Genomic DNA, 27,254 nt, shown 5'->3' with positions numbered 1-27,254 from the left:
ATCGCCGATCATCCCTCTGAGATCTGTAGAACAAATTCTGCCTTGTGAGGCTCCACAGCTTCGGTGGGAGGTCGGGCAGCAGTGGTTGCTACGTGTGGGGACAATTGCTCGCTGCCATAGAAATGTGGAATTCCCAGCACTGGGCCTGGGGGCCACGAACAAAACTTGAGCAACTCCAAGCGCACTCTTGAGCAGGGTGATGCAGTTCAACTGATCCGTGCTGGAAAACGTCCAATTATATTGCCATGGTGCTCCCGCTCTTTCATTGCTGTGTCAGACTGCATTAAGTGAATTAAAGGGGGGGGGGGGGCGTGGGGGGGATAAAACAAAATCCTCTGAGCTGTGCTTAAAGCTTTTCGCAGCCAGTCAGCCAATTTGGCAGGCAGTGTTTAAATAGCCTGTTGTTTGTTAAGAATGTTACCACTACCAAATAGCCACGGGATGGTCCGCAGAAATCCGTGCTCGGAATTCCGTTATTGCCGGAGTGGCTTCGCAAACAAAGAACAAGGGGGGGAGGGAGTGGATCGCTGCACTGTATTGACGAGAGGAATGCGCACGCACAGCCTCCCATCTGCTACTCATCCGCAACCTCGTTTGCGTTGTGTGTGGATTGGTCTTCTCGTAGTGCGTGCGTGCGCGCGGACACATTAACTGGGTCGGAGCAGTGGTTCGTGTCCTGCGTTACGAACCCCAGCGACCTAGGTTCGAGTCCCGGCTGAGGGCAACAACGGTGGCGATTATCCGATCCGGTGTCGACTACCTCGCCTGGCATACAGGAGGTCACGGGTTCGATCCCGACCCTGATGAGATGTTAACTACCTCGCCTGGTATACAGGAGGTCGTGGGTTCGATCCCGACCCTGATGAGATGTTATCTACCTCGCCTAGTATACAGGAGGTCACGGGTTCGACCCGACCCTGCAGAGATGTTAACTACCTCGCCTGGTATACAGGAGGTCGTGGGTTCGACCCCGACTCTGATGAGATGTTAATTACCTCGCCTGGCATACAGGAGGTCACGGGTTCGACCCCGACCCTGATGAGATGTTAACTACCTCGCCTGGTATACAGGAGGTCGTGGGTTCGATCCCGACCCTGATGAGATGTTAACTACCTCGCCTGGCATACAGTAGGTCACGGGTTCGATCCCGCCCCATGATGAGATGTTAACTACCTCGCCTGGCATACAGGAGGTCACGGGTTCGATCCCGACCCTGATGAGATGTTAACTACCTCGCTTGGCATACAGGAGGTCACGGGTTCGATCCCGACCCTGACGCCTGAGTATTTGGAGTTTGCGGTGTCTCTCTCCCCGTGGTCGCGTGGTTTTTCTCTCCGGATCCTCCGGTTTTTTCCCCCTCCACATTTAGAATCAACGTGCGTTTTGAGTATTTGGCTGCTGCAAATTTCCACGCGATAAGCCACTGAGCTATCATTTGTGGCCAGGTCGTTTCTGTTAAAAGAGCTACTATACACCTCAGTGGGCCTTACCTGGTAAAATAAAATATGTTTATTTTACTTAAAATAGTTTTACAATACCATGTACACGAGTTCTATTGCATTCTACGGAAAATGTCCGTTGCATGTGTGATTTGAAACGAGCATAGTCCCCTTTCGAGGTTGACCGGGCCTTAAATTATCGCGGTGTGTAATCACGTGCTTGGTGCTGGCTATACGACTACATTAATAGGTGCTCGCTAACATCACTTCCTCGTATAGTCTATAAGGCTAAATAGGGCATCTATCTTTGCGTTTGTGTGTGTGAGCGCGCGGGACTAAGTGTCTGTGTGCGTGTATGCGCAGAAATGTCGCTTATGCGTGTTTAGCTGAAATTCGACCCAGCGAGCCAGACAGATTAACCACGCAGCTTAGATTGTTCCCCCCCCCCCCCCCCCCCCCCGTACAAAAAGAAAACACGTGTGTGCGGTAACTCAACGAGACACTACGAGAAGAACCGCATGGGTAAGGTCACAAACAGGGATCTCCCACAATGTGCACATTTGGTGCGAACGAGTCGCGGTGCCATACTCGACTGTCGGCATTCTCAGTTCCATTTATTCACGAAAGTAACGCTTAAGCCAGAGCCGCCGTCTGCCTACGAGTGCTTGTATTCCTCGCATCTTAGCGGGAATGATATTGCGTTTTTGGGGGGGGGCACGGCTTGCATGGCATGCCTCTGCCCGTGGCTGGTGATACACGGACCGCTTTAGGGAGTAGGATTCAAATGGAATGGGCTCGAAGGGGCGAGCGCCGGCTACGGTGTGATTAAGTGCGCGCGATGAGATGACACGGCTGGCTAGAAATCACAGTTGATGTTCGCGTGTCCGCGTTTTGGCAATGGTGACTGAGTGTGTCTGTGTATGTGGCAATGGCCGACCATCCCTACCTGGGTTCGATCCCAGGCACAGGGTACCGGTGGCGACTACTAACTCTAAACCTGGTCTGGGTCTCACTTAAATCGGCTGAGCCCAAAAAAACCAAATGCAATATTGTGATCGACATGAGTGATGAAGTGGGATTAATAATTAAACCAGTTGAGCTTGAATGTTTGTTTATTTATTTATCATGCTTGTTTACCCAGGCATCTGTATCGCGTGATCTAATTGATGCCTGTTAGCAGCACCAGCCCCAACATATTATCCCACTTATCTATGATTTTGGGCGTCTGGTTGCCCAACTACATTTGTAAACATTCGCGTACGCTCGTGCGTTTCATGTACCATACTGCGGGGGGGGCAGCCAGGGCATAGTGGTTGGCGTTCTGCACTACAAAAACCTGGCAACCAGAGTTCGATTCCCGTCCACGGCCAACGTCTGAACCAGTTCTGGGCCTCCCCTAGCTTGACTCGTCTTCAAATGCGCACCCGGTGCAGCCTGTGAGCGTCGTCACCGGGAAGAGACAAAGGCGGCCGGGCGTGATGCTGGCCACCCACCCCATCGTGTGCCCTTTTTGCCGGCCTTCGTAGGCGCGCCAATAAAAGTATTGATCCTTGTGCGTGCGTGCGTGCGTGTGCGTGAGGAGCAGGCCAGGCGATTGAGGGCCTGCGCGATGGGGACCTGGTGCTCGTCCATTCGTGCCGCCAGTGGACCGCGGTGACGGCGCACAGCCTGGAGGAGGGCCACTACGTGGTGGGGCCCAAGATCGAGATCCCCGTGCACTACGCAGGTGGGCTTCGCACGACAGCGATGGTGGGGGATGGGGGGGGGTACAAAGGCGGCCGGGGGTAGTGATTTGGCCACACGCGACTTGGTGCGCCGCGCCGGTCTTAGTAGGCGCCGCTGCTGCTCGCAAACGGCACTTGAACCCCGACAGTCTGTTTATGGCTTTATGTGGGATCTTTGTGTCATTTCCGCTTGCCTGTGTAAGTATGTACGTTGGACTTCTTTCGCACCGTACGTAGCCAACCGTGCTAATCGGAAGTGTGGGATAAGGACTGCAAACTCTTGTGTTTACGCGCAGCCTCTGCGTCTGTCTCTGTGTTGTCGTACTGTAAATGCTTCTGCTTGTCTCTTAGTCTGTGTCTGTACGTGTAGCCCCGTGCATGCTTCTTTATGTCTTCTCTGTGCGTAGCACTGTCCATATGTGCTCGCCACTAGCACGTTTGTCCCAACGGTCTGTTAATACGGTCATCTTTGTCTTTGTGTAAAGCGCATGAATACACGCGTCCGTACGATGCGCGCGTACACCCAAATGAATGCGCTCGCTCGCTCGTATAGAACTACCAGCAGCACCAAGTCTTCTCACTCGCTCATTCACAGTTCATTTCTTGCATTGTGGGTTGAACTGCTGTTGGGAGATCAATGAAACTGTAATTAGCATAATCCACATTGAGATGCATTCCTGGGCTCAATTCTCATTCACAGTGGATAATTTGTATGCCCAGTAGTACCCGCTCTCACTCACCCCCTCGGTTCACTCACTCGGTAACTGATTCCCAAGTTCACTGGCCGGCTAAATAGCTCGCTCACTCGATCCCAATTTTGCTGGCGTGCACCCCAAGTTGGCACGCATGCCCGTACGTATGTACTATAGTGAACTTCCTTCGCACCGTACGTAGTCAATCGTGCTAATTGGAAGTGCCGGGGGGGAGGAAAACAGCAACAACTTAGGAGTGCTCACTCGCTCACAAGTTCACTCATAAGTTCACTCGCTCAAGTTCACTCACTCATGAGTTCACTAACTCACTCGCCGCGAAATTCATCCACTCACCGAGTTCACTCATTTATCGAGTTGGCTAACTCGCTGGCCAAGTTCACTCGCTCACTTTGCCCATAGGATTATTAACTTTTTTTCCGGCTGAATGACTGACTACTTGCCCGTTCACCTGTGCTCTGCCTGGGGATCCGTCTCTCATTGCTCACTCGCACAAGGAGCCGGCTGCTACATTTATTCCCACATGCCTGGGGCAGACATTGCGTGATGCCTTTTTTCGTAAGGCAGCAAGGCCGCTTAATGATGCGGCCGTGAGTTCGAATTCCACCCTGGTCTGGCTCTAAGCTTCACCATCACCTTCATCATCATCATCATTTCTTTCGTGCTGCTAAAAGACGTCCACATTTTTTGGGGAGAAGTTAACGGCAGTTATCTAAATGGCTCACAGAGTCTGGTACCTCTCAGCACATGAAATGTGCAATTTCTGCCCCTTTCTCATGAAACGAATACCGAATGCCTATTCGAGAGAATGGCGATCACTTGGCCATTCTAGTTGCTTGTGGATTGTTGTGTTGATCACGAAGGCCATTCTAGTTGTTTGTGTATTGTTGTGTTGATCACGAAGGCCATTCTAGATGTTTGTGTATTGTCGTGTTGATCACGAAGGCCATTCTAGTTGTTTGTGTATTGTCACGTTGATCACGAAGGCCATTATAGTTGTTTGTGTATTGTCGCGTTGATCACGAAGGCCGTTCTAGTTGTTTGTCTATTGTCGTGTTGATCACGAAGGCCATTCTAGTTGTTTGTGTATTATTGTGTTGATCACGAAGGCCATTCTAGTTGTTTGTATATTGTCGCGTTGATCACGCAGGCCATTCTAGTTGTTTGTGTATTGTCGTGTTGATCACCAAGGCCATTCTAGTTGTTTGTGTATTGTCGCGTTGATCACCAAGGCCATTCTAGTTGTTTGTGTATTGTCGCATTGATCACGCAGGCCATTCTAGTTGTTTGTGTATTGTCGCGTTGATCACGCAGGCCATTCTAGTTGTTTGTGTATTGTCGCGTTGATCACCAAGGCCATTCTAGTTGTTTGTGTATTGTCGCGTTGATCACGCAGGCCATTCTAGTTGTTTGTGTATTGTCGCGTTGATCACGCAGGCCATTCTAGTTGTTTGTGTATTGTCGCGTTGATCACCAAGGCCATTCTAGTTGTTTGTGTATTGTCGCGTTGATCACGCAGGCCATTCTAGTTGTTTGTGTATTGTCGCGTTGATCACCAAGGCCATTCTAGTTGTTTGTGTATTGTCGCGTTGATCACGCAGGCCATTCTAGTTGTTTGTGTATTGTCGCGTTGATCACGCAGGCCATTCTAGTTGTTTGTGTATTGTCGCGTTGATCACCAAGGCCATTCTAGTTGTTTGTGTATTGTCGCGTTGATCACGCAGGCCATTCTAGTTGTTTGTGTATTGTCGCGTTGATCACGCAGGCCATTCTAGTTGTTTGTGTATTGTCGCGTTGATCACCAAGGCCATTCTAGTTGTTTGTGTATTGTCGCGTTGATCACGCAGGCCATTCTAGTTGTTTGTGTATTGTCGCGTTGATCACGCAGGCCATTCTAGTTGTTTGTGTATTGTCGCGTTGATCACCAAGGCCATTCTAGTTGTTTGTGTATTGTCGCGTTGATCACGCAGGCCATTCTAGTTGTTTGTGTATTGTCGCGTTGATCACGCAGGCCATTCGTAGTCATGCTTAACGCGCCACAGTTCCGAGTAAATTGTTTTTTTATCGCGTTGTTTAAATCGAATTGACTTCCGCTCGCTTGAAGCATTTAATGCTCCCGCTCGGTTTTCTACGTTAAATGCCGCACTCTGCCCCGAGAAAGGAATTGCCGCCTTTTAAACAAGACACTTTTAGCGTAGAGGATTTTCATAGGGTTCACGCCGTTGGGTTTTCTGGTTCGGTGTAACAGCGGCGCATGTTTTTAGAGTTCTTAACGAGGCTGTAAAACCTATTTTTCTTTCAAGGATGTTAGCAGAGGGACCTTGGAAATGTTTAACTGGTTGAAAAAAAAAGGTTCAGTCCGTCGCGTTTGTTGTTAAGTTCACCCAATCCAAAGGCCATGAAACACTACAGCAATGTTTGGAAATTTGTGGCTGGTAATTGTCACCGGCAACGCGTTTACACCGAGCAACTATGTCAAGTTCTGTCGAGAGATTGCTGAGAAGCGTGTTTTGGCGAACGACGCTTTTTATGTGCATGTATGTTGCAAGGCCCCCCCCCCAATATGTAAATATGCTCAAACTGTCCCCTCCAATATATTGCTATAAAAATATTTAAAAATAATCATTGCTGTGCTATGTAAATAAAAATAACAATTTTCTAAACCTTGGCCACAAAATCTGGACTTGTCTTCATATAACAATGCATAGATTGCTGTTTATATGATTGTGGTTATGGTTGTTCTTTATGAATCCCTAATCTCTGTCATTACATACAATGATACAAGAAAAGGTAAAAAAGAAAAACAGAGCAATGTAATACAATACACTATTAGACATTGTAAAAAAGATAATAAAAAGTCCACCCTATGTGTTAGTTAATTTTTTTATATTTTAGGCAGGAAATTCGTTTTCAAATTTAGATTTTTTTTCTGGGGGGGGGGGAACCCCCAGACCCCCTGGAAGATTTTGTCCCCCCCAATGTTGACTCCATGGCTACGGCCTTGGTATGTTGAACTTCTTTCGCACCGTACGTAGCCAACCGTGCTAACCGTTCCAATCGGAGGTGCTTGGCCTGCATAGTACTCAACCTTGGGTAGTCATGTGACCTCTGTTTGTGATCTGATTGGAAGTTGGAAGGAGGGGCAGCGGGGGGCGTGGGGCTTAGAGAAAAAGCAATCAGATTTGTCGCCAGATTGGACATAATGTCGACATTTTTGTTACAATTCTGGAGAAAATTCCGTGCCAACTATTGCATTTACATTTTTTGCAACCAACAATTGTCCTCACATTATCCCGATGCGTCGGGATGCCCCCCCCCCACCGGCGGCAGAGTTTTTTTGTGAATTTCATTGGAGGAAGAAAGGAAATCCGAGCGTGCAGTTTCACTCGGACGAGATCGGAGGTCAGCTGTGCCCTTTTCTCGTGGAGAACGGATATATCTCTCGGTTCCACGGCTCTGGTGTCCCAGATTCGGCGACATCTCCACCAATTGGACGTTAAAGCACCATGACGGGGCTTTGCAGGGGATTGGTGTGGTGTGGTGTGGGGGGGGGTGGATAATACTTAACCTTACCCCAAGGCACATGTACATGCCATCATCATCGCCCCCTGCCCTGCGCTTGCGTGCGTGCGGCAGCGCAAGCGAGCGACGCTGGCCAGAGCGTGGGCGTGCTAGCAACCCGTTTTTCTGGTTCCACTTCAACCGGTCACGGATTGTTACTTTGGCGGAGTGGGTGGGGGGCCTTAAAAGATAAACTCGTAAAATAAAAGTGTGGCGTTAACGTCCCATTGTGCAGCTGCCACGGCCGCCGCCGCAGCCGCTGCTGCTGCTGCTGCAACAGTAGTCGGGGGGGGGGGGGGGAGCTCCCTGGATCTTTGGGCTCTGCTGGGAGTAACCAGAAACTTTACAGTTTGGAGGGAGTTACTTTGGGGGTTTTACCCCGCTCCCCTTCAACTTGTGGGAACAAAAACCCCCAAAAAAACCACAAGGGGATGGGATGAAGAGTGCTCGCTCGGAGTTGCGCGTGTTTGTCTGCGAGTTATATGCCTCGAACGCAGCCAGCCAGCCAGCCGGAGGGATTGAGGGAGGGAGGGAGTGAGGGCCGGTCATGGGAACGGAGTCATCTGGAAAGCTGCTCTTGGATGGAAATATTTTCAATAAACTTTGGCGACACGCGAGAGTTGACCAACGCACGCTCAGACGTAGGCCGCGAGTCCAGGGGATGGTCACCCGTTGCCTCCGGAGAATTCATTGCGCTGACGTTGTCAAGCAGGTTACAAGTCTTTGTTGGCTTACGCTTGAACATCTGTCATGTTATAGTAATAGGTTTTTTACCCTTTTACCTGGCACCAAAACTGACACCTTTATACAAGGGGATCATGTTTGCAATAACCACAACACAAGCAGTCAAAATGCAAACAAAAATAGACAACTGTGATAATGATGTGCACTGATAATGATATGCACTAAAAGGGTAAAAACCTATTATTATATCTTGCTACTGGCAAAGGTTTCATAATGTAAAGGCTTACCCCGAGCTCTCAATACTCTGATAGTGTGCTGTTTTTGAGTTGTACGCCTTTTGGCGTCATCTGGTCCAACACCAGTGGAGACTAAGGGCTCTAAGAAAAGCCGTCTCGGGTGTGGACCAATCAATTTCAAGGACAGTGCCAATATCATTATCAGAGTTGTCTCTTTTTGTTTGCATTTTGACTGCTTGTGTTGTGGTTATTGCAAACATGATCCCTTGTATAAAGGTGTCAGTTTTGGTGCCAGATTAAAGGGTAAAAACCTATTACTATATCTTGCTACTGGCAAAGGAGGTCTCATAGTGTATCTGTCATGTTTTTATTCGCATCAATATTTAATGCGCTGCAGTTTTTTTCACCATTGACTGCTAATTCATTAGCATATATATGTACAGCATATACACGCAACCGACTGTTTTGCAAAACTACAACTTTTCCAGCACACTTATCGGGTCATCACAGTGTTGTTTACAACTGTCGTACAAACGCCATTCTTGAAGGCATGAGTCGCTCATTCGAGCGAGAATTCTACCGTAAATAATGCGACAACACACAAACAAAAAACGGCGCTTTAATTCCAACCCCCTCCCCCGGTGCCGAGAGGAAAGGGAGCCACTGACATTTCATCTGACTGGCCTTCTTCAGGAAATGCAGTTTTGAACACCACATTCTTCTCCTGCCTTGCCCCTTGCCCTACGCTTCAAGTGACTATTCCGTTCAACTTTACTCTGTTATGCGTGCATACAGTGCATTCTGCTTGGGTGTGGTGTTGCGGTGCTTCGGGTTCAGTGCTGTGAACCCGAGTCCCGATTCGTCGCTCCATCTACGCAGTGATGGCCCTCTCGAGTGCGTTTCCAGCCTCCCTTTGGCCCGCCATTCCATCACTGGTCTCGTCCCAAGTGCCATCCATCCCTTCCGCCGATGTGTCCTGCCGAGCCCACGTACTTTCCCTTAAGAGTCAATGTGATGTTTTTTTTTTATGAATTGCGTTTGTATGTACGGTATGTATGCTGAACTTCTTTCGCACCGTGCGTGGCCAACCGTGATAATCGGAGGTGCGGGGGAAGGACAACAAACTAAACACAAAAGGCAGTTGTAAAGAAAGTAGTTTTCAATCTACGTGTAAAAGAGCAAAGCTCCAGTGGCTTCCTAATATCGTAAGGAAGAGCGTTCCAGACGCCCGCAGAAGCGCATCTGAAAGCGCGCGATGCGGTGACCATCTTTGTTCGATGGTTTGCCAAAAGCCGCTATGCACAGTGTGTTGAACTTCCTTCACACCGTGCATAGCCAACTCTGCAAATCGGAGGTGCAACGGTAAAGAAAAAACGCAATCAGGGCTTCAGATTGAAGTTCTTAATAAAGAGGACATCTCAACATTTTGTATTTGCGCAAGGCTATCGCCAATGCCTGCAGGACAGTAGTGTCTCCTGACAGATATAAAACAGTTTCCTGTCAGACAAGCCGATTGGCTTTCCAAACAAATATTATCCAGCAGTGTTTATTTAAACGAGCAAAATTATCGATCGGATTTGACCTTTTGGATTGAATCACCAGACTTTGGTTTGTTAAACACTAAACTGAACGATTCGGGTTCGCTTAGCTATATGGCTCTTTTTCAGATGTGACCTGGCTATCACGAATGATAGCTCAACGAAGTGGCTTATCTTGTAGAAATGTATAGCAGCCAAATACTCAATACGCCCGTTGAACCAAATGTGGAGGGGAAAAACCAAAGGGGTCTGGGTCTGGATCGAACCCACGACCTCCTGTATACTAGGCGAGGTAGTTAACATCTCATCAGGGTCGGGGTCGAACCCACGACCTGTATGCCAGGCGAGGTAGTTAACATCTCATCAGGGTCGGGATCGAACCCACGACCTCCTGTGTACCAGGCGAGGTAGTTAACATCTCATTGGGTCAGGATCGAACCCACGCCCTCCTGTATACCAAGCGAGGTAGATAACATCTCATCAGGGTCGGGATCGAATCCACGATCTCCTGCATACCAGGCGAGGTAGTTAACATCTCATCAGGGTCGGGATCGAATCCACGATCTCCTGCATACCAGGCGAGGTAGTTAACATCTCATCAGGGTCGGGATCGAACCCACGATCTCCTGAATACCAGGCGAGGTAGTTAACATCTCATCAGGGTCGGGATCGAACCCACGATCTCCTGAATACCAGGCGAGGTAGTTAACATCTCATCAGGGTCGGGATCGAACCCACGATCTCCTGAATACCAGGCGAGGTAGTTAACATCTCATCAGGGTCGGGATCGAACCCACGATCTCCTGCATACCAAGCGAGGTAGTTAACATCTCATCAGGGTCGGGATCGAACCCACGATCTCCTGCATACTAGGCGAGGTAGTTAACATCTCATCAGGGTCGGGATCGAACCCACGATCTCCTGCATACCAGGCGAGGTAGTTAACATCTCGCCACCGTTGGTTGGCAAATATTATTGGCAAGACCACTCCTAAGAAACCACTGGCCCCTGGATAATTAAAAATGAGAAATAAAAGTGTAAACAAGAGATTATGAATCCTTTCCATCTCCAGCAAAATGCTATCGTGTGATGTATGCACGATGCGTTTGATTGACACTTCAAAGTCCACCCTCCCCTCCACTTATACATTGACATTTTACAACAAGCGTTTTATCGTTTAATATCTGCCTCGTATTTATATATATTTACTTCTCAATTTGTACGTGTCGTTCAGCACTTCAGATGAGAATGTAAAAAAATAATATCCTCTGTTTGAACTCGAATTTCATTGCAACGCTGCTGCGAATTAACCGCTGCTCCTATTCTCGGTGGGTCAACGGCGAGCGGAGGCGGTCGTTTGAGATCGCGAGCCCCGGGTGCGTAACGCGCGTCCACGCGGCCCGTGACTTGCTACACAGCGTATGTCGTGGGGGGGAGGGGGGGTGGGTCCCCATTTAAGAGATGCTCTCCAGGGAGCATGCTGTCTTGTGCTACTTCTGTTTCGAGTGACGGCCGCCGAAGCCTCGTTAGCAGGGTGTGGTGGACGGAGTTGGGGTGAGCCCATTTATTCGTTTGTACAGCGATTCCAGTCCCAGGCCTAATCCATTGCCGCCCACCACCCACCCACCCACCCACCTCCCCGGCTCCTATTGCAAACACCGCCGCGTTCCCCATGGGAACCGCAAACCAATTTGGTTCAAGCAACATCATCAATAATGCAGGTGCCTTCTGGAGCCTCCCGAGAAGCGCCTTGGCAGACGATTGATCAGCAGTTTGCAGGGAAGAGGCAGATTATTACCATTATTATATCATCAACGGTCATTATCTACCCGCTGCTGGATGAAGGCCACCCCCCCCCCCCCGAGCCGTCGCCATGTCTGATGGGCTCACGATGCAGCAATTCGTTTTGTTGAATTTATTTTGCTGGGACGCGTTAACTCCTCTGACTACCGCCCCTGTCTTAAGGTCTGCCCAGCGCCTCTTGCAACAAGTCTCTGAATCTGCTGGGGGGTGAAGGCCTTGCTATGCGGCCGCCATCCCTCACGGTCCTGCGATGTCACAACAATCCATCTCACTCCTGCACGTTAGTTAACCCTTTCTCATTCCGTTTTTCTTCCGAACCCGAAGAAGAACTAAAACAAAGTAACTTTGCCGATAACCGGACTCCCACAAGGCCATGCGGGAGGGTGTGTGGCACAGTTTGGCACCAGCTATCATAGATTGCGGTCGTGTCGCTGCAGTTCTCCGCGGTGAGTACAACGGCGCTGTGCCTCTCTGAATAAATTTAACTCTAACCTCTTGCGCGTTCTGAGATTCATCGGTGAACGGGACCCACCCTGCAACCTGCAGATGTCTCGAAACAGGAATTGTTTAATCCCATCGCTCATGGGTGGCATATCCAGATGTATTGGGGGCACACACCTGGATATGGTTCATCGGGAAGTGTGGATTACATTTAGAAGGCAGTCATTCCTTTTGCTCGTTTGCACACCCCAACGGTTTGAAGGCTGGTCCCAGTTTTGGGGTTGCAATTCGATTAAATGGTCGATTTCAGTTCACCATGTTTCTACCGTTCTTTATTTCTTGCGTCAAAACAAAATTTGTCCGGTTGATATCGTTTGGGGCCCATGTGATGAATAGATAATCACGTATATGTGACCCTTCCTCGGCACACCAGTGCAGTACAGCAACAAAATAAGGTCAAAGGAAATTATCCAATGAATATTAATTTACAATGGTCCATCTTGGAATTCAGTTTGTGCATAGACGACGGTGGATTTTTCATTTTGATCAGACTGGTCCCGGTCATGGGAATGTGGAATTGCAATCGCTTGCTCATGGCCGGAAATAAAAATGCCTTTTACGCCCTGTTGCTGGTTTAATCAGTGTGACACACAGACTTGATTTTGCTTGTGAGTGGACTTTGCTGCTTTATCATATTGGTGTTGAAAGCCAATCATGCCGATGGACTAAAGCATATTTGTATTTACACTGCATGTGTAGAGAGAACCCATAGTGGTGTTCTGCTTATGCGGTATATGATTTCACCCATCATGCACCGCAAAATAACACGTGAGTTTGCATTTCATCTTTTTTTTCCACGCTGCTCAAAGGTTCAGACCAGATGGTTGCTTTAGCTTCCCGGCAACATTGGGAGAAGAGAGAGAGGGAGTCTATGGGACCTTTTTTGTCGCTATCAAAAATGCTAAAATATAAAAATAGGTTTTTAGCCTTTTTGCCAATGAAACAGGTGTTAAGATGTTAAAACACCACAAAGATGCATTTTGCAAGGCATCAAGTCTGCTTTTACCACACAAACTTGTGATAAAACATGCAAACATACATGCTCTGATCATATATGCATTGTCTTTGAAACAGATTGGCCTACCCATAGACAGCTTTATTTTTTTACGGCCTTGCTTCACGACTCTTAAACATGCTGTTTTTGTTGCATGTTTTGCCACAAGTATGTGTGGTTAACGCAGACTTAATGCCTTGCAAAAAAAGTATCTACGTGACGTTTAAACATCATGACACCTGTTTTTACTGCCAGAAAGGCTTCAACCTATCCTTATTTTTCATCAGAGGGAGTGTGGTGGGGGGTGGGGAATAACCAAGAAGGGAGAGATAATGAGTCGGCTGAATGGAGACGTTTACAGCGGGAGGCATCGAAGGGGAAAATGCCCTTCTGATAATGTCTCATCCTCAGCCGGCTCACGGCGCCACTTAATTGGGTACGTGTTGGAGGCCACGCGAAACGCGTAGCTCGTTGTTTTGCCACGTTGTGAATCGTTACGAATGGCCGGTCCTCCAAAGCCAATCAACTCTTTGACTCGAGCGGGCACCAATTACTCTGACGAGGCTATTGTATTTGCCGCTAATGTCATGGCCCGGCTAATGGCCTGCCGAAAGTCGAATTTATTCCTGCAAATAAGTGGCATTTCCTCCTGTGTGCAAAGGCAACCTAAAGTGCTCAGTGCGTCCATAGTCCACCGCAGTACATGTTCTGAATGTGTTTGTTGCGGTTGAATGCATTGCAATCACTTGAATCTCAAGACTTCAGGAGGGTCCTGTTCGTGTGATGATGTTTGGACCACTTCCTTTTTTTAAAGAATAGTTCTTATACTCCGGTCGTGCATTAACCAGTGTGAAGTAATGGACTGCGCCTGCTTTATGCCGGTGTTAGAGTCACTCTACGGGAAGCGTGTTACTTGGTTCACTGACGCTTGTGGCCATATATGAAGTGATTAATTTCTAGCGTTTGTAAGTGTTTCGCTTGAGCCTTGAGGTGTGAAGAGCTTCAGTCCGACCGTGTCCGACGAGTGAAACCGATCGACCTGAAGGGCCATGATTTTTGTGAGGCCCAAAAAAATTGTGAATTTTTTGCTTGTGCACGCTCGACGCGTCATGGAACAGTGTCCCGAGATATTCTTAGTTTTTTCGGTAAAGTCACGTTGAAGAGAAACAACAAAATAACAAAATACATATAAAACAATAAAAATTCTCACGACGTTTCGACCATAACTCAAACGGTCATCATCAGGTCCCGAGATGTCCGCACCGCTGACCAAACGCTTGTCGAGACGAACGAATTGGCGGATCCAATGTAGATTAATTTACATTGGCCCATCATGAAATCCAGTTTGTGGATAGGCAACGGTGGGTTCATTTTTTTTTTATTTCGATGAGACTTGTGGTTGTCACCGCGCGTCAATGAGTGGCATTTTAGTGGCCATGCGTTGGGTCTGGTTCTTATGCAAAAAGTCCTTCCACGGCTTGCGATTGTTGTATTGTTTCCACGACGGAGGCAAAGATGTGAGCGGACTATTGTCTAAGTCTTTGGCTCTTTCGGTAAAGTCACGTGGGTAGAAAAATAATAGATCACGACGTTTCGATCGCAACACAAGCAATCGTCATCAGGTGCGTAGCCTCTCGTCACGGCGGCTCTCTCGCCTGCTTCCGCAGTTTTCCTGCTGTGATTGGCTCACCTAAGAGTATGGATTCCTGCAGTCACGAAAGCTTAAAATCCACATTGGACCATTGTCTTGTTAAGTGGACACCTACAAAGGCCAGTCTGGTAATAAAACCTGCAAGCTTAAGGGAAAAATTAAAAACATGCTTCCGGATTAATATCTGCAGATGAATTGCTCGTTGCCCGTGTGTGTACACATCTATTTACATGTAAATTTGCAATTCGGCGTTGGATTGATGTGACTGATTACAAAACCTTCATTACACGGCTTCCCAAGACTGTAAGTCACGTCAGGTTTGTAACTTGTGTACAGCATATAGTAAAACCTTGGATTGCGAGTAACTTGGTCTGCGAGTGTTTTGCAAGATGAGCAAAAAATGTTTAAAAAATATTAATTTGATAAACGAGCGAGGTCTTGCAATACGAGCAGTACGTATACGCTTTGTCTGCCGAGCGTCACGTGATCACAACTGATGTACACGAGTGCTTTTATATACGAGTGCTTTGGATTACAAACACGTTTCCGGAACGAATTATGCTCGCAATCCAAGGTTTTACTGCAGTACGGTTTTAATTTACAGATAGGCATTATCATTACCAGCCGTGATCAGTCCACTGCTGAATGAAGGCCTCTCCCAAGCCATCTCCATTTTTTTCCCCCCACACAATCCCTGCAATGTAATAAACAGCTCGCCACCCTGCGCCTGCAACATGAATGAGCTGACCTCGTGATTCAATGTTGACGGCAGATCTTCTTTCTCTCTCTCTCTCTCCGGACGCTTTTTGTCCCTTGACCGTTGGTTGCTCCGCCGTTGACCGTCGGCCACCGTCCCCACGTCTGACGACGCGTCCTGGTCCAAGCCCCGCTCAATGTTCTCGAGCGTTTGAATGATGTCGCGTAACAAAAAAAAAGAAAAACCCCGATTTAAAACCGAACACACTTTTTTTATTCTACCAGGTAATGCCCACTGAGATGTGCAACTCTTTTTCAGAAGCGACCTTGGCCATCACAAACCATAGCTCAACGAAGTTGTTCGTCACAGTGGAACATTTAGAACAGCATCACGTTGATTGTAAATGTGGAGGGAACAACCGGAGCACCCGGAGACATACCCACGTGACCACGGGAAGAGAGACATGCACACTCCAAATATACGGCAAGTGTCAGGGTCGGGATCAAACACACGACCTCCTGTGTGCCAGGCGAGGTAGTTAACATCTCGCCGCTCGCTACGGCAGCGCCCATTCTTTAACCCGTGCGCGTTCTCTCACGCACGGGTGTGTCCGTCTTTCCGTCTCTCGATGCAATTCCGAGCATGCATCTCTCCGTGCTTTTTTGTGTGTGTGTGTGTGCGCACCTTTTCGGCGTTCTGTTGTTGTTATTCTTGTTATTCTTCTTCTTATTATTACGAATGACCGTGTCTCTGAACCATGTCACTAAGCAGGCAGTACACCAAAAGTTACTTCACGTTCAAATCAAACTCGGTAGCAGTTTACGAGCGGTCGTGGTGTGCCAATTTAATGAAGGTGCCACATATTGCCGCGGGTGCTTCCCGACGCGTGGATTGCCCAAGGGTGTTCATTAAAAAAGCGGTGAGCGATGGGATTCATCAGCATGGGAACCGGATATATTTTAACTATTGAATTCGCGAGTGAGCGTGTGTTGGCCTGTGTGTGTTCTGCAGCATAAGCTAAAGCTTGACTTACTTAAAGCTTTCGTGACTGCAGGAATTCATATTATTTGGGGTCTTTCGGTAAAGTCACGTAGATAGGTTCAAAGAAAATAACAAGCAAAAAAACGAAAAACTACGACGTTTCGATCACAACACAAGCGATCGTCATCGCAAAGCTGCTGAATGCAGACTGTTTTTAGCTAGCTAGATGTAGAATTGACGTAGAATTGGCCAAGTCAAATGCAAACGCCATTTTTTTGTTTCCATCAGTGATCACATGGGGATCATAAAACACCCTGCGTGGCATGCAAAATGGTATTTCATACGCACGCGTTTCCTCTGGACATTCCAGTTGCCTCCCATGCACAAATGTAAAAGATAAAAGCGCAGCCCCGCAATATTCTGCTCACGCCACTCCTGGGAGCTCTCAAAGAGCCCCTCCAAGAGTGTATTTGGCCTACTCTTCCACACTGGCCAGACACCTTGGAGGAGGCGACAGGTAGTTGCACGTAATGCCATCGCGCGCGACCCGCCGATGGCCTAACTGTGGCCTACTCATTTGTACTGCTGGGTGGACAGATGCCAGAGGTCGGAGGGCATTTAAGAAACCTGCACCATTGTCAGCCCCACCGAGACACGGTCAAGCACCGAAAGTACCCCCCTCCCCCGCCTTCCACGCGGTTTTTCTGTCCCCCCTCCCCAGACACCATCGACACGTTGTTGCACCGGGCTTGTGTGCCTACCATGAAGCAGCATTGCTTCAACACAAAAAGACAAAATTGACCCATCCTATGTAGCAGGGGCCCCTCCTGGATGTGATCTTTTTTATCCTCCGTCAGAGACTTCCTCCGAGTAGACGGAGTTCTTCACTCGTCGTGTTCATCACGCTAGCTGGAAGCATCACGGTTTTGAGCCCGGGCTGTCAAATTTGCGGACTCATCGCTCTGCTATGGGGGTGGGGGGGGCAAACGTCATTCAGCCCTCCCTCCCCCCTTTCCAGACGTTCGTCTTGCGCGTTTTCGGCTCCTCGGCTGAACACTGTGTCACGTCACGCGGGGTGTTATTTGGCTTTAAATATTTCTTGGCAGAGCGTGTTCAGCCCGGAGGATGGGGACCCTACCCTGACACGGCTTGCCTTTGGCAGTCGTTGTGGGCTTAGCGTCGGTGCCAACTTGTTATTTTGTCAGCCGGAGGTGACTGATGTCTTTCGGATATCGCTCGAGCCAACGAAACCGCACCCAGAACCACTTACATCTAATTTAGTTTGGCAGGCTTCGCAGCATTCAGAAGTTAGGTACAGGATCGCCTGGTGTGGTGTTTAATCTTGAACTGACTGCACACCCATCTGAGCGAGCAGTGTTGTTATGCGAGCTTTTTTTTAAAATGTATTTTCGTGCATACTGAGCACAGGTCCAAAGGCCTAATTATACCAAGTGGCTCACACAAACGGCATGATTTCACTTGTAATGGTGATTTGGTTCTTGAATTAGGTAAGGTTATAAGAGCTTTGGTAAAGAGACAATGGGAGGTAATGTTGAAATTATTTCGCACCGTACGTAGCCAACCGTGTTAATCGGAGGTGCGGGGAAGGGCAACAAGCTAAAAGGCAAGAAGCAGTCGCGAAAGAATAGAGTTTACAAAACTAATTTCAAAAGCGGAGCAGCAGTGTGTCAGGACAGAAATGAGAAAGAGCAGTGACGTGACCCGCGGCGTGGTAGTTGAAGACAGTGTGGATGAGACGGAACAGTCTGATTGTAGTCCAAGTCCTCCACATGGGTTGAGGAATCGCCAAGTGGTGTTCACGCAACAGAGGAGTGCGCCGATGTTTTCGCTACGAATGAAATCTCGTTCGTTCGCCAAATATGTTTGAGAATGGAAATTGCAATCGGGTGTTTTTTGCTCACCTTTTTCGCGCGAGTTGCAGAAAATTAGGTGCCGGAAATAAATGCAGCAATGTGTTATTTGCAGATATGTAATGAGTATTTATTTATTATTTGCTTTTTGGCATTTAGATGGGAGTGCTCTTGCCAATAACGTCTGGCAACCCAGCAGTATTAATTTAACAAACTTGAGCTGATGGGGAGCCAATGAATGGTCTAAAGACCAGTCCAGAGAGTGTTGTGCTGGTTGAAATTAATACGACCGGATAATACATACCCCAAAAGCCCAAATATTGATGCAATCCTGCGCCTATTATTTTTATGTGGGGTGTATAGAATGGAAGTCAAATTAAGTATCCACGATGCACCACATCAATGGATAATGAGTTTTCATCCACTTTATTGCATCGAAAAACAAGCATAACGTTTTCTTAGGGCCCAAACAACGGTGTTAAATAATATACTTTACAAATGATCCCCTTAGCGTTACACTTGTTAGCTGTAAAAATGTAAACGCTGCCGCAAGCAAACGGCATCGTTAAACAACCCGCTTCGATGTTTTTTTTTTTGTCGGATTAGCTTCTGAGCGTTTGTTACGCAATAACCCGCTCGCCGCGCGTGTCTGCCTGGCTGTCAAACGTGGCGTTCATTCATCTGGAGGCGTTCGCTCCGCCACACCGATGAGCCGTGTCAGCGCATAGTCTGTGGCGCGCTCCGTCTGATTTCACAATGCCAGGCACGTCGTACGTTTGTTAGCAAGAGTCTCATCATTGCCCGTACCCAGGCCGATGCTGCTGCTGCTGCTGCTGCTGCCATGGGGTATGATGGTTGGCACACTGCACTTGCAGTCCAGACGTCTCCAGGTTCGTTCCGTATGTAGGTATGTATGTCGAACTTCTTCTGCACCGTGCGTAGCCAACCGTGCTTGACCGCGCGGTGCGGGCGAACTGGAGGTTCTCTTTTTGAGGCAGTTGACACTGTCGTTTTAATCATCTTGATTTTGAAGCTTTCGTGACTGCGGGAATCCATACTCTTTGGTCCTTTCGGTAAAGTCACGTAGGAGCTACGTCAGCAGTTCTCCTGCTGTGTTTGTTTCACCCGATGACGGCTGCTTGTGTTGCGATTGAAACGTCGTGATTTATTTATTTTTCTATTATCTTAAGATGATTAATTGCCCACACCCCCACTCTATCTACCCTGCGGTACAAACGTGTGCGCGACACAGTTAGTCGATCTACCGGTCTGCGTGTGGTCGTGCAAAGTGTGGGTAACCCACCTTTTACTAGTGTGAAAGAGGAGGCCCTTCTGCCAGCAATGGTGTGGGTTGGTGAAGGGGTATGGGTGCCCAGTACCAGTTCAGATGTAACTCGCCACTAAATGTTGGCTGGGAATTGAACTCGGGTCACCGGGTTCATTGAGAAATGCACTGAACTACTGTGATGTTACTGCTCTACCCCCGATTATTATTTTGCACGTGTAATAATGACGATCACTTGCAGTGCTAATGGTTAGCGCAGAGGTTTGAGAGCAATTCGTCCGAATTGGGTTTCGAGTAAAGGCTGAAAGCTAATTGAGCAATCGAAATGAAACGGGGTGTTTTCATCGTCTGCTGAAATGAATAATAGGCGAGGCAGCGATTGAATTCAGGGACAGAAAAAAAACACCACACAAAGTGCGACAGGGGCTGAATTGTGACCACAGCAGACACAGGGCCACAGATTACTCGTTTGGTGTTCATTCAGAGAGCCACCCACTGCACACCGCACTGGTAACCCAACGCTGGCTCGGGGTTATTCAATTCGGGGGGCAATGCACAGGCTGTGCGAGTCCGTATTTGTTTGAGGAATGTCAGCGTGTGGTTGTTGTTGTTGTTGTTTACGATTGTGCACCACTGCAAACGCAGCAGCAGCATCACCACCTCCGAATGATTGATGCCCAATGTTTTGTCATTCCATCACGACTTGCTGCCAACGTTGAGCCCAGCGGCAAAACGTAAAATTTTCAACAATTACGTTTCCACATGCGGGTGATCCGTTCATGGATACCTTACTGACTTCTAATACCCCCCTCCACCCCACCCCCCCCATTATTATTTTCTTCACAACAGCTGATTGAATATTGTGAAAGGGATGGCTCGCACATCTTACAGAGGGAGGCATTGATAGGCTTTGAAATAAAGTTCCGTTCTCTCTGAAACTTCACCGTACGATAGTTGCGGAGCGGCAGCCCGAGGAGAATAGGACGCGTCCGTGAGGACATGGAGTGATGGCATTCTTTCATATGCGGGCCACTCCATTTGATTGGCTAGGGGTGGTGGCGGTGGCGGCTTGGATTGATCGCGGGGTATCTGTGAATGGATCGCCCCTGTGCATCTCGGTGTAATGAAACTTACACGTACTCTTCGGCTCTTTCGGTAAAGTCACGTAGCTAGAAATAAAACGAAACGAATCACGACGTTGCACAGCGAGCCTGAACCTGCGCACCCTTGGCAGGCAAGCGTGCCGATTTGAAAAAAATTCCCACGCGAGCACGGTGGGAATCGCCGTGATTCACGCGGCAAGCCCTAGCGAGCGACGGTCACGGAGCCTGTGGATCCCGTTTCATTGACAGCGCAACTAATCTTTGCCGCCAAAGCCGGCCTTGAATGCGCGCCGAATTTAAATAGCGTGTTCTATTTCGGTGCTTAAACACAATAACGTCGGGTGGTTGGAAGATGCGGCTCAAAGTGTGACAGTGTTTTGAGTACCGGTAACCGAACGCAAGTATACGCAACCCGCCCTTACCGAAAGAACCAAAGAAGATGAACCCGCAGTGCTGTTGGAGAGCAGCGATGAAGCGCGGTACGGTACACGGGGGGTTGGCGTGGCTCGCATCATGCGCTGGCCAGCGTTGTCTCCCCACTTCTGGTGACAGCACCATCGTATCAGGCACTCGATGGGAGGCCGAGTTGACCTCAGGAAGAGAATCCCCGAGGATAGGTTTTTGGATACCGATTGGCAACGATTTGCGAAATCTGGGAATTGAACCCGGGTGGCCAGAATCTATGCCACTCGCTTGGCCAAGACTCCCCAAACACACGCACGCACGCACGCGTCGCGCGTTCACACCCTGCCACATTGGAGCGAGCAAAAGAAATTTGAAAGTTGTCGTTAAATGCTTCGTCATCTGTGGCGATCACTCGATGATTCCAAGGGGGTCATGGTCATCATCGCCTTTCGGGAGTCTCCAAATGGGCGCATCCCGGCGGCGAGGCTGAATATCCTCTTGGGGAACTCGAGAGCAATTCGTCTCGTAGACTGGTTCTGCGCCAGTGTGAGGGCGAATCTCGGAGGTTGCCTGTGACCTTTGGAGCAGCTGCGGGGATCTGGCAGAGGGTCGGAAGCGGTGGCACCGAGGCGTGCTGGCATCAACGGCTTTGGCCACAACGGCATCTCGATCTTGATTGGGCCATAGGAATGTGGAATTTCGACCGCTATCTCGGCATGGTCAGAGTAGAGATGTGCATTGCTCTTTGACCTTTAGGTGTGGAGTCGGGGTGACGCAACAAGCACAAACGGTGAGGATATTTACCCTGTATTCGCTTACAAACTGCAGGCACTTCTCTGTTCCGAGGAGTCAACTCATCATTTGCGGAAAGTATTAAAAACCGCTCTCCAAATGTGTTCATTGGGTCGTGCCGCTGCATTCCCACGAAAGCTGTCCGACGTTTCGCTGCACGTGCTGAAGAAGCTCGCAGCGCGTTTAGCGAAAACAACGGACATAGTGCCCAACTATACGCGGCACATGCCAAAGACACGTCGAGAGATTTATGCAGCACAACTGGCAAAAACCTACGTCCGTAAAATATTCGAATTGCTTTACGTAACTCATTTCTTTAGAACTGGATTTTGTGTTCAGTCGTTGTCTTTCCCGCGCACTTCCGATTAGCGCGGTCGGCCACGTACGGTGCGAAAGAAGTTCCACATACACGCATTCACATAACCAGTCGCAGTTGCGAACGCTTCCCCGCAGAGATCTCCGCATCAATGACCCTCGCCTCGCGCGGGTGTGCGGGCGCGCGGAACCCGTCAGGGAAAGCCTCCGCCGCGTTGCATTCGCTCAAAGCGGGTGCGGTGTCGCCGGGCACGGCGCGTTCGTCTCGCCGGCCACACTCCGTTTGCGGTCCTCCCCCCACACCTGCGATGAGCACGGTTGTCCACGGACGGCGCGAAAGAAGTTCAACAAACACGTGCGCACGCACAGTTCGCACTCTCTCAGCTCCCCCGCCACAGCCTCCGCCGCCCTGCAACGGTTTCATTCCCACCGCGTCTTCTGGGCCAATTTCAAATGGTGTGCAACGCTGCGTTTCGCTTCCCGTTACAGTGGCCGCGGCGAATTGAAGTGGACATGCCGGCCAGCGAAACCCTCGGTGGGACAGGTGCAGGCTTGATGCCAGTAGCTGCACGTGCGACGTTTTGCTTTTTTTGAGCCGGGGTGATAATTATTAAACGCGGAAGAATCCGCTCCGTGGCAAATCGCTGGTGGCCTCGCGAAACATTTGCAGCGCCCATCCGCATTGATCGTGTTTGGAGGATTTCAATTTGTTTTTATCTTTTTATGTAAAACATCATTCTTTATTGTTTTTCAATAGAACAAGGATGCAGTGGGGATATCAAAGGGAGGGCGGAAACAGCATCGGTTTGTCAGTTGTTTCGTCATATTCCAGGAGCAATGATCACCGTGTGACGGGGGAAGGGTGGCGTAGTGTCCGGAGTCCATCTCCGACTCCCTTATCCCTTCTCCCCGGCCCCCAAATTCCACGGTTACATTCATGCTGGGGTTCGGTAAAAAAAAAATGAGCACCATATGGCTCCGCATTCATTCTCTCCTTCCCTTTTAACCCATGGCTAAGATGCTCCATTCATGCCAGGGGAGGATTTAAATTGTTCAATGAAAAGAAGGGCGTTATCGTTTCGTTTTTTTCTTGGCAAGCTTTGATCAACATTTGCAACTTAACGCAAAGCAACTCGCGCGGCACAAGGTTGCATATCCGACTCGGCGGGAGGGGGGGGAGGTCAGATACGTCAGATATGTGAACATCTACGAGAAAATTACAGCTTCAACCACGCACGCATACCTTCACTGGGTTGTAGGTGCAGGTAGCTTTGTCAGACAGGAGAAGTCACAGCTGGGTGTATGCTGGAACGATAGATTTAGAGCAGAAATCCTCAAGTGCCATGATTATTATGACAATATACTGGGTGGCATGACCACGGCTGTAAATATTATTATCGGGCAAAAAGAAACGCTGATGTCGCGTGCGACGGCCGGGATGCAGCAGGAGGTGTTCTAAATATATTTATTTACAGTCCCTTTTATTTTAGTGATTTCTTTACCTCTCCTATACTTTGCACTTCCATCGTGTGTCAATGTTGCCTGCTACTGTAACTTGATGACTGGACATCTGCGAGTAAAAGAGCTTCACAGCTCATCGGATTCCTCCTGCAGCATGCATCAATATTCTGATTCAATTTGCTACTCGCTGGCACGTAGGAGGCGAAGGGAAAGGTGAACTTTGTGGGAGGTGGGGGGAGGGGGGTTTGTGTTGCGGAAGTCGATTATTAAATTAACGCTTCCGTTTTCCAGTAATAAATAACTTTAATAGCCGCATTGTGGAATTGTGGCTCCCATAGGGGGGCGGGGAGGGCGCATGAAATCCTTTAAACCGAAGGGGGACCTCCCCGTGAGTCCGCGCCGGTGCGTGAGCGAACACGCGGAGACGCATCCGCGAAGGGCTTCGGTGCAAGGCCATTTTTCAATTGGGTAAATTTTTATTTTTGTTAAGCATACATCCCACTGTCCTTCCACTGCTGAATAATGGCTTCCCCATTCTGTGCGGTTCATGGGGGTTGTTTGTCCATACTTCACCACGATGGTCAAAGGGGGTGGCCCTGAGCCACGTATGTGCGTTGAACTTCTTGTACACCGCAAGTAGCCAACCGTGCCAAGAGGATCTGCGACCTAATTCCAATATCACTCGCACTGATGTTAACCGTGGCCTGGAATCAAACCTGTGATTAAGGTATTGCCTCCAGGGAGTGTTTGTGGATGGTGGTTGTGTGTGTGTCTGGTTATTAAATGGGGAGCGGTGGCGCAATGGTTACCACACTGTGCTAGGAGCCAGGCGTCCTGCGTTCGATTCCCACCCACACAAAAGATCTGCACCTGTTCTGGGCCACCTGGTGCGATGTGTAATCATCAGCACCGGGGAGACAAAGGCGGCCGAGCGTGGTGCTGACCATACACCTCGTGCGCACCGTGCCTCCCTTAATAGGTGCTCGCCAACAGCACTTGTCCCCAACAGCATGTTGAAGGCTACACGGGGGGCATCTTTTGTCGAGGAGCGTGTTGCAATAGGCGGCAGGAATGGCTCATTTCTTGGGACAACATCAAAGATTCACAATCCATGAGATTTCCTGTCCTGTCGACCCATTAGGCCTCCCTGGCTGGCCGGGTGGGTATATAGTCCTCGTCAACCCTGCAAACAAAGACAAAGATCCCCCATGTAGCCTTAACCGACTGTAGGGGCAAGTGCTTTTAGCGAGCACCTATTAAAGCCGAGGGGGTGGGTGGCCAGCACCACGCCCGACCGCCTTTGACTCCCCAGTGGCAATGTTTACACACCGCACCTGGTACTCATTTGAGGCTGAGTCGACCAAGGGGAGGCCCGGGACCGAACCCGTGTCGCCGGGTTCATAGCGCAGCGCGCTCACCGCTACACTACCGCTCCCCTGCAAACACACACACACACACGCACGCACACACACGCACACACACACACGCACACACACACATACGCACACACACACGCACACGCGTGTGCACGCATGCCTTGCAGGGCGGGAGTTTCGCTCGCTTTGCTTTCATCAAGAGATACAAATACAGACGCCCGCGCCAATATTTTTTTGGTGGTGGGGGGGGGGAGGTCTTTTTTTGTGATGCGACTCGTAACGAATAAAGCAGAGGTGGAGGCGAAATGGTCATTGCCCCCGCATTTAATATGACTCATACAATGCCCGCAGTCACTGCAGTCTGTTGGTGCACGCGTGTGTGTGTGTGTGCGTGCCGGCGTGTGCGTGCGCGCGCGCGTGTGTGTGCGAAGAGACAAAGGTGGCCGGATGTGTGTGGTTCTGGCAACGCCATGCCCTTGTGTGCCCTGCCGTCCTTAATAGGAGCTCACTAAAAGCACTTGGCCCCGTGATCTATTGGCCAAAAGGAGAACTTTTGCCTTTTGTTGTGTGTGTGTGTGCGCGCGCGCGTGTGCATGTGTTTGAATGCATTTGCACGTGTGCCCTTGTGTGTGTCCGTGCGAAAGGTCTATGTGCGTCTGTTTGTGCATTCGTGCGCCTGTATGCGGGAAACAGTGGCGCAGTGGTTGGCGCACCGCGCTGCAACTATGCCACGACCCACGTTCAATTCCCGCTCACAACCCACGTCAGTGACGACGATCTGAACCGGTCCTGGGTCTCCCTTAGGTCGACTAAGCCTCACACGAGTGCCTGGCACTGTGCGTAAACGCCAGCACTGGGGAGACAAAGGCGGCTGGCCGTGGCGCTCACCAAACAGCGCTCGCCCCAACAGCCGTTCGAGGCTATACGGGGGGGGGATGATCTTTTGCCTTTGTGTGCGTGCGTGCGAGTAGTTGCGTAAGTGTCGGAGTCGGGGTGCGAGGAGGAGGAGGAGGAGTGAGGGAGGGGGTGCATGTGATCACTTCCGAAAGCTGCCGTGGTGGCCCTGCGGGAAATCTGGAGATGGATTTGGGAGGGGGGGCGGTGGTGGCGGTGGTGGTGGTGAGGGTGTGGGTGCAGTTTGTGGTCAATGCTGCACCCCCCCCCCGCCCCCATAAGGTGCTCGCTATCGCGAACGACACGTTCACCAACAGCGCGTGGCATTACTCTTCAGACAAGTATCATCACCGTCATATTCAACAGCCACGGTCAATCCACCGCTGGATGAAGGCCTGTCTAAGCCAATGCCGCCTCCGATTAGCACAGTTGGCTACGTACGGCGCGAAAGAAGTTCAGCATACGTACGTACAATAGTCTGATTAAAACTGGTCAGGGGTCATTGTGGGGGGGGGGGGGGGATGGATGGATGAACGCTGTCTTCCTCGGTAGGTACGCGTGTAGAACTTGCACGATCGTGTCATCTGCCGCCGAGGCTCGGATGATCAAACTGGCGGTGACCGCCGGATTGTGCGCCGAGCACATTCGTGCGTGCCAACGTACGCTGTTGGACTTCTTTCGCACCGCGCGGGAGCCAGTACCTAGCCAACCGTGCTAATCGGAGGTGCGGTGAGGAGGAGGAAGGGGGGGGAACAAACTCAACACACGCGAGTGAAACGCACGCATTGAGCGCGTGCGTGTGTGCGTGTGTGTGTGCGTGCGTGCGTGCGTGTGTGCGTGTGTGCGTGCGTGTGTGCGTGCGTGCGTGCACACGCGCGCGCGCAGTAGCCGGAGAGAAGCGGGGACACGGTGGTTGGACAGACGCGATGGCCACGTAAATAATAATGACGGATCCTTGTTTACGCGCTGCATGTGAAATGAAGCGTAGATAAAGTGGGAACTCCAGCCCACTCCGTAGCACGCGCCCCCACCCCCACCCACAGCCGCCGCTCCGCCATCCTCCTACCCCACCCCCTGTGCATTCACTTGCCAAGGTTTCTGCTGCTGCTGCTGCTCTGAATGCCAATCTGCCAACACAATGTGCCCTTTGTGACAGGGATCTCTCCGCTCTGTGCTCAAGTCTTCGGAGCCCTCTTTGCTGGTTGCGCTTCTGTTGTTTTGCGTCTCTTTCAG

General features: G+C 49.7%; 1 protein-coding gene across 2 annotated transcripts in view; it reads left to right on the top strand.

Annotated features, from left to right (window-relative positions):
* Positions 1 to 27,254, top strand: part of LOC116941568 (GRB2-associated and regulator of MAPK protein 2-like) — an 85,128-nt gene that overhangs the window by 24,062 nt on the left and 33,812 nt on the right. The window contains exon 2 of one of the 2 annotated variants that reach the window (XM_076066611.1): positions 3,025 to 3,165. In XM_076066611.1, coding sequence (XP_075922726.1) covers positions 3,025 to 3,165 — 141 coding nt within the window. Of the gene's footprint in view, positions 1 to 3,024; positions 3,166 to 27,254 lie in introns of those variants that run through there. The other variant, XM_076066612.1, reaches the window with a different exon arrangement.

Source organism: Petromyzon marinus, chromosome 12, assembly GCF_048934315.1.
Source record: "Petromyzon marinus isolate PM22_M1 ecotype Great Lakes invasive population chromosome 12, UKy_Petmar_22M1.pri1.0, whole genome shotgun sequence".
Taxonomy (NCBI): Eukaryota; Metazoa; Chordata; class Hyperoartia; order Petromyzontiformes; family Petromyzontidae; genus Petromyzon; species Petromyzon marinus.
The sequence above is the reverse complement of the archived record's forward strand: the minus strand, read 5'-3'. Positions and strand labels throughout refer to the sequence as shown.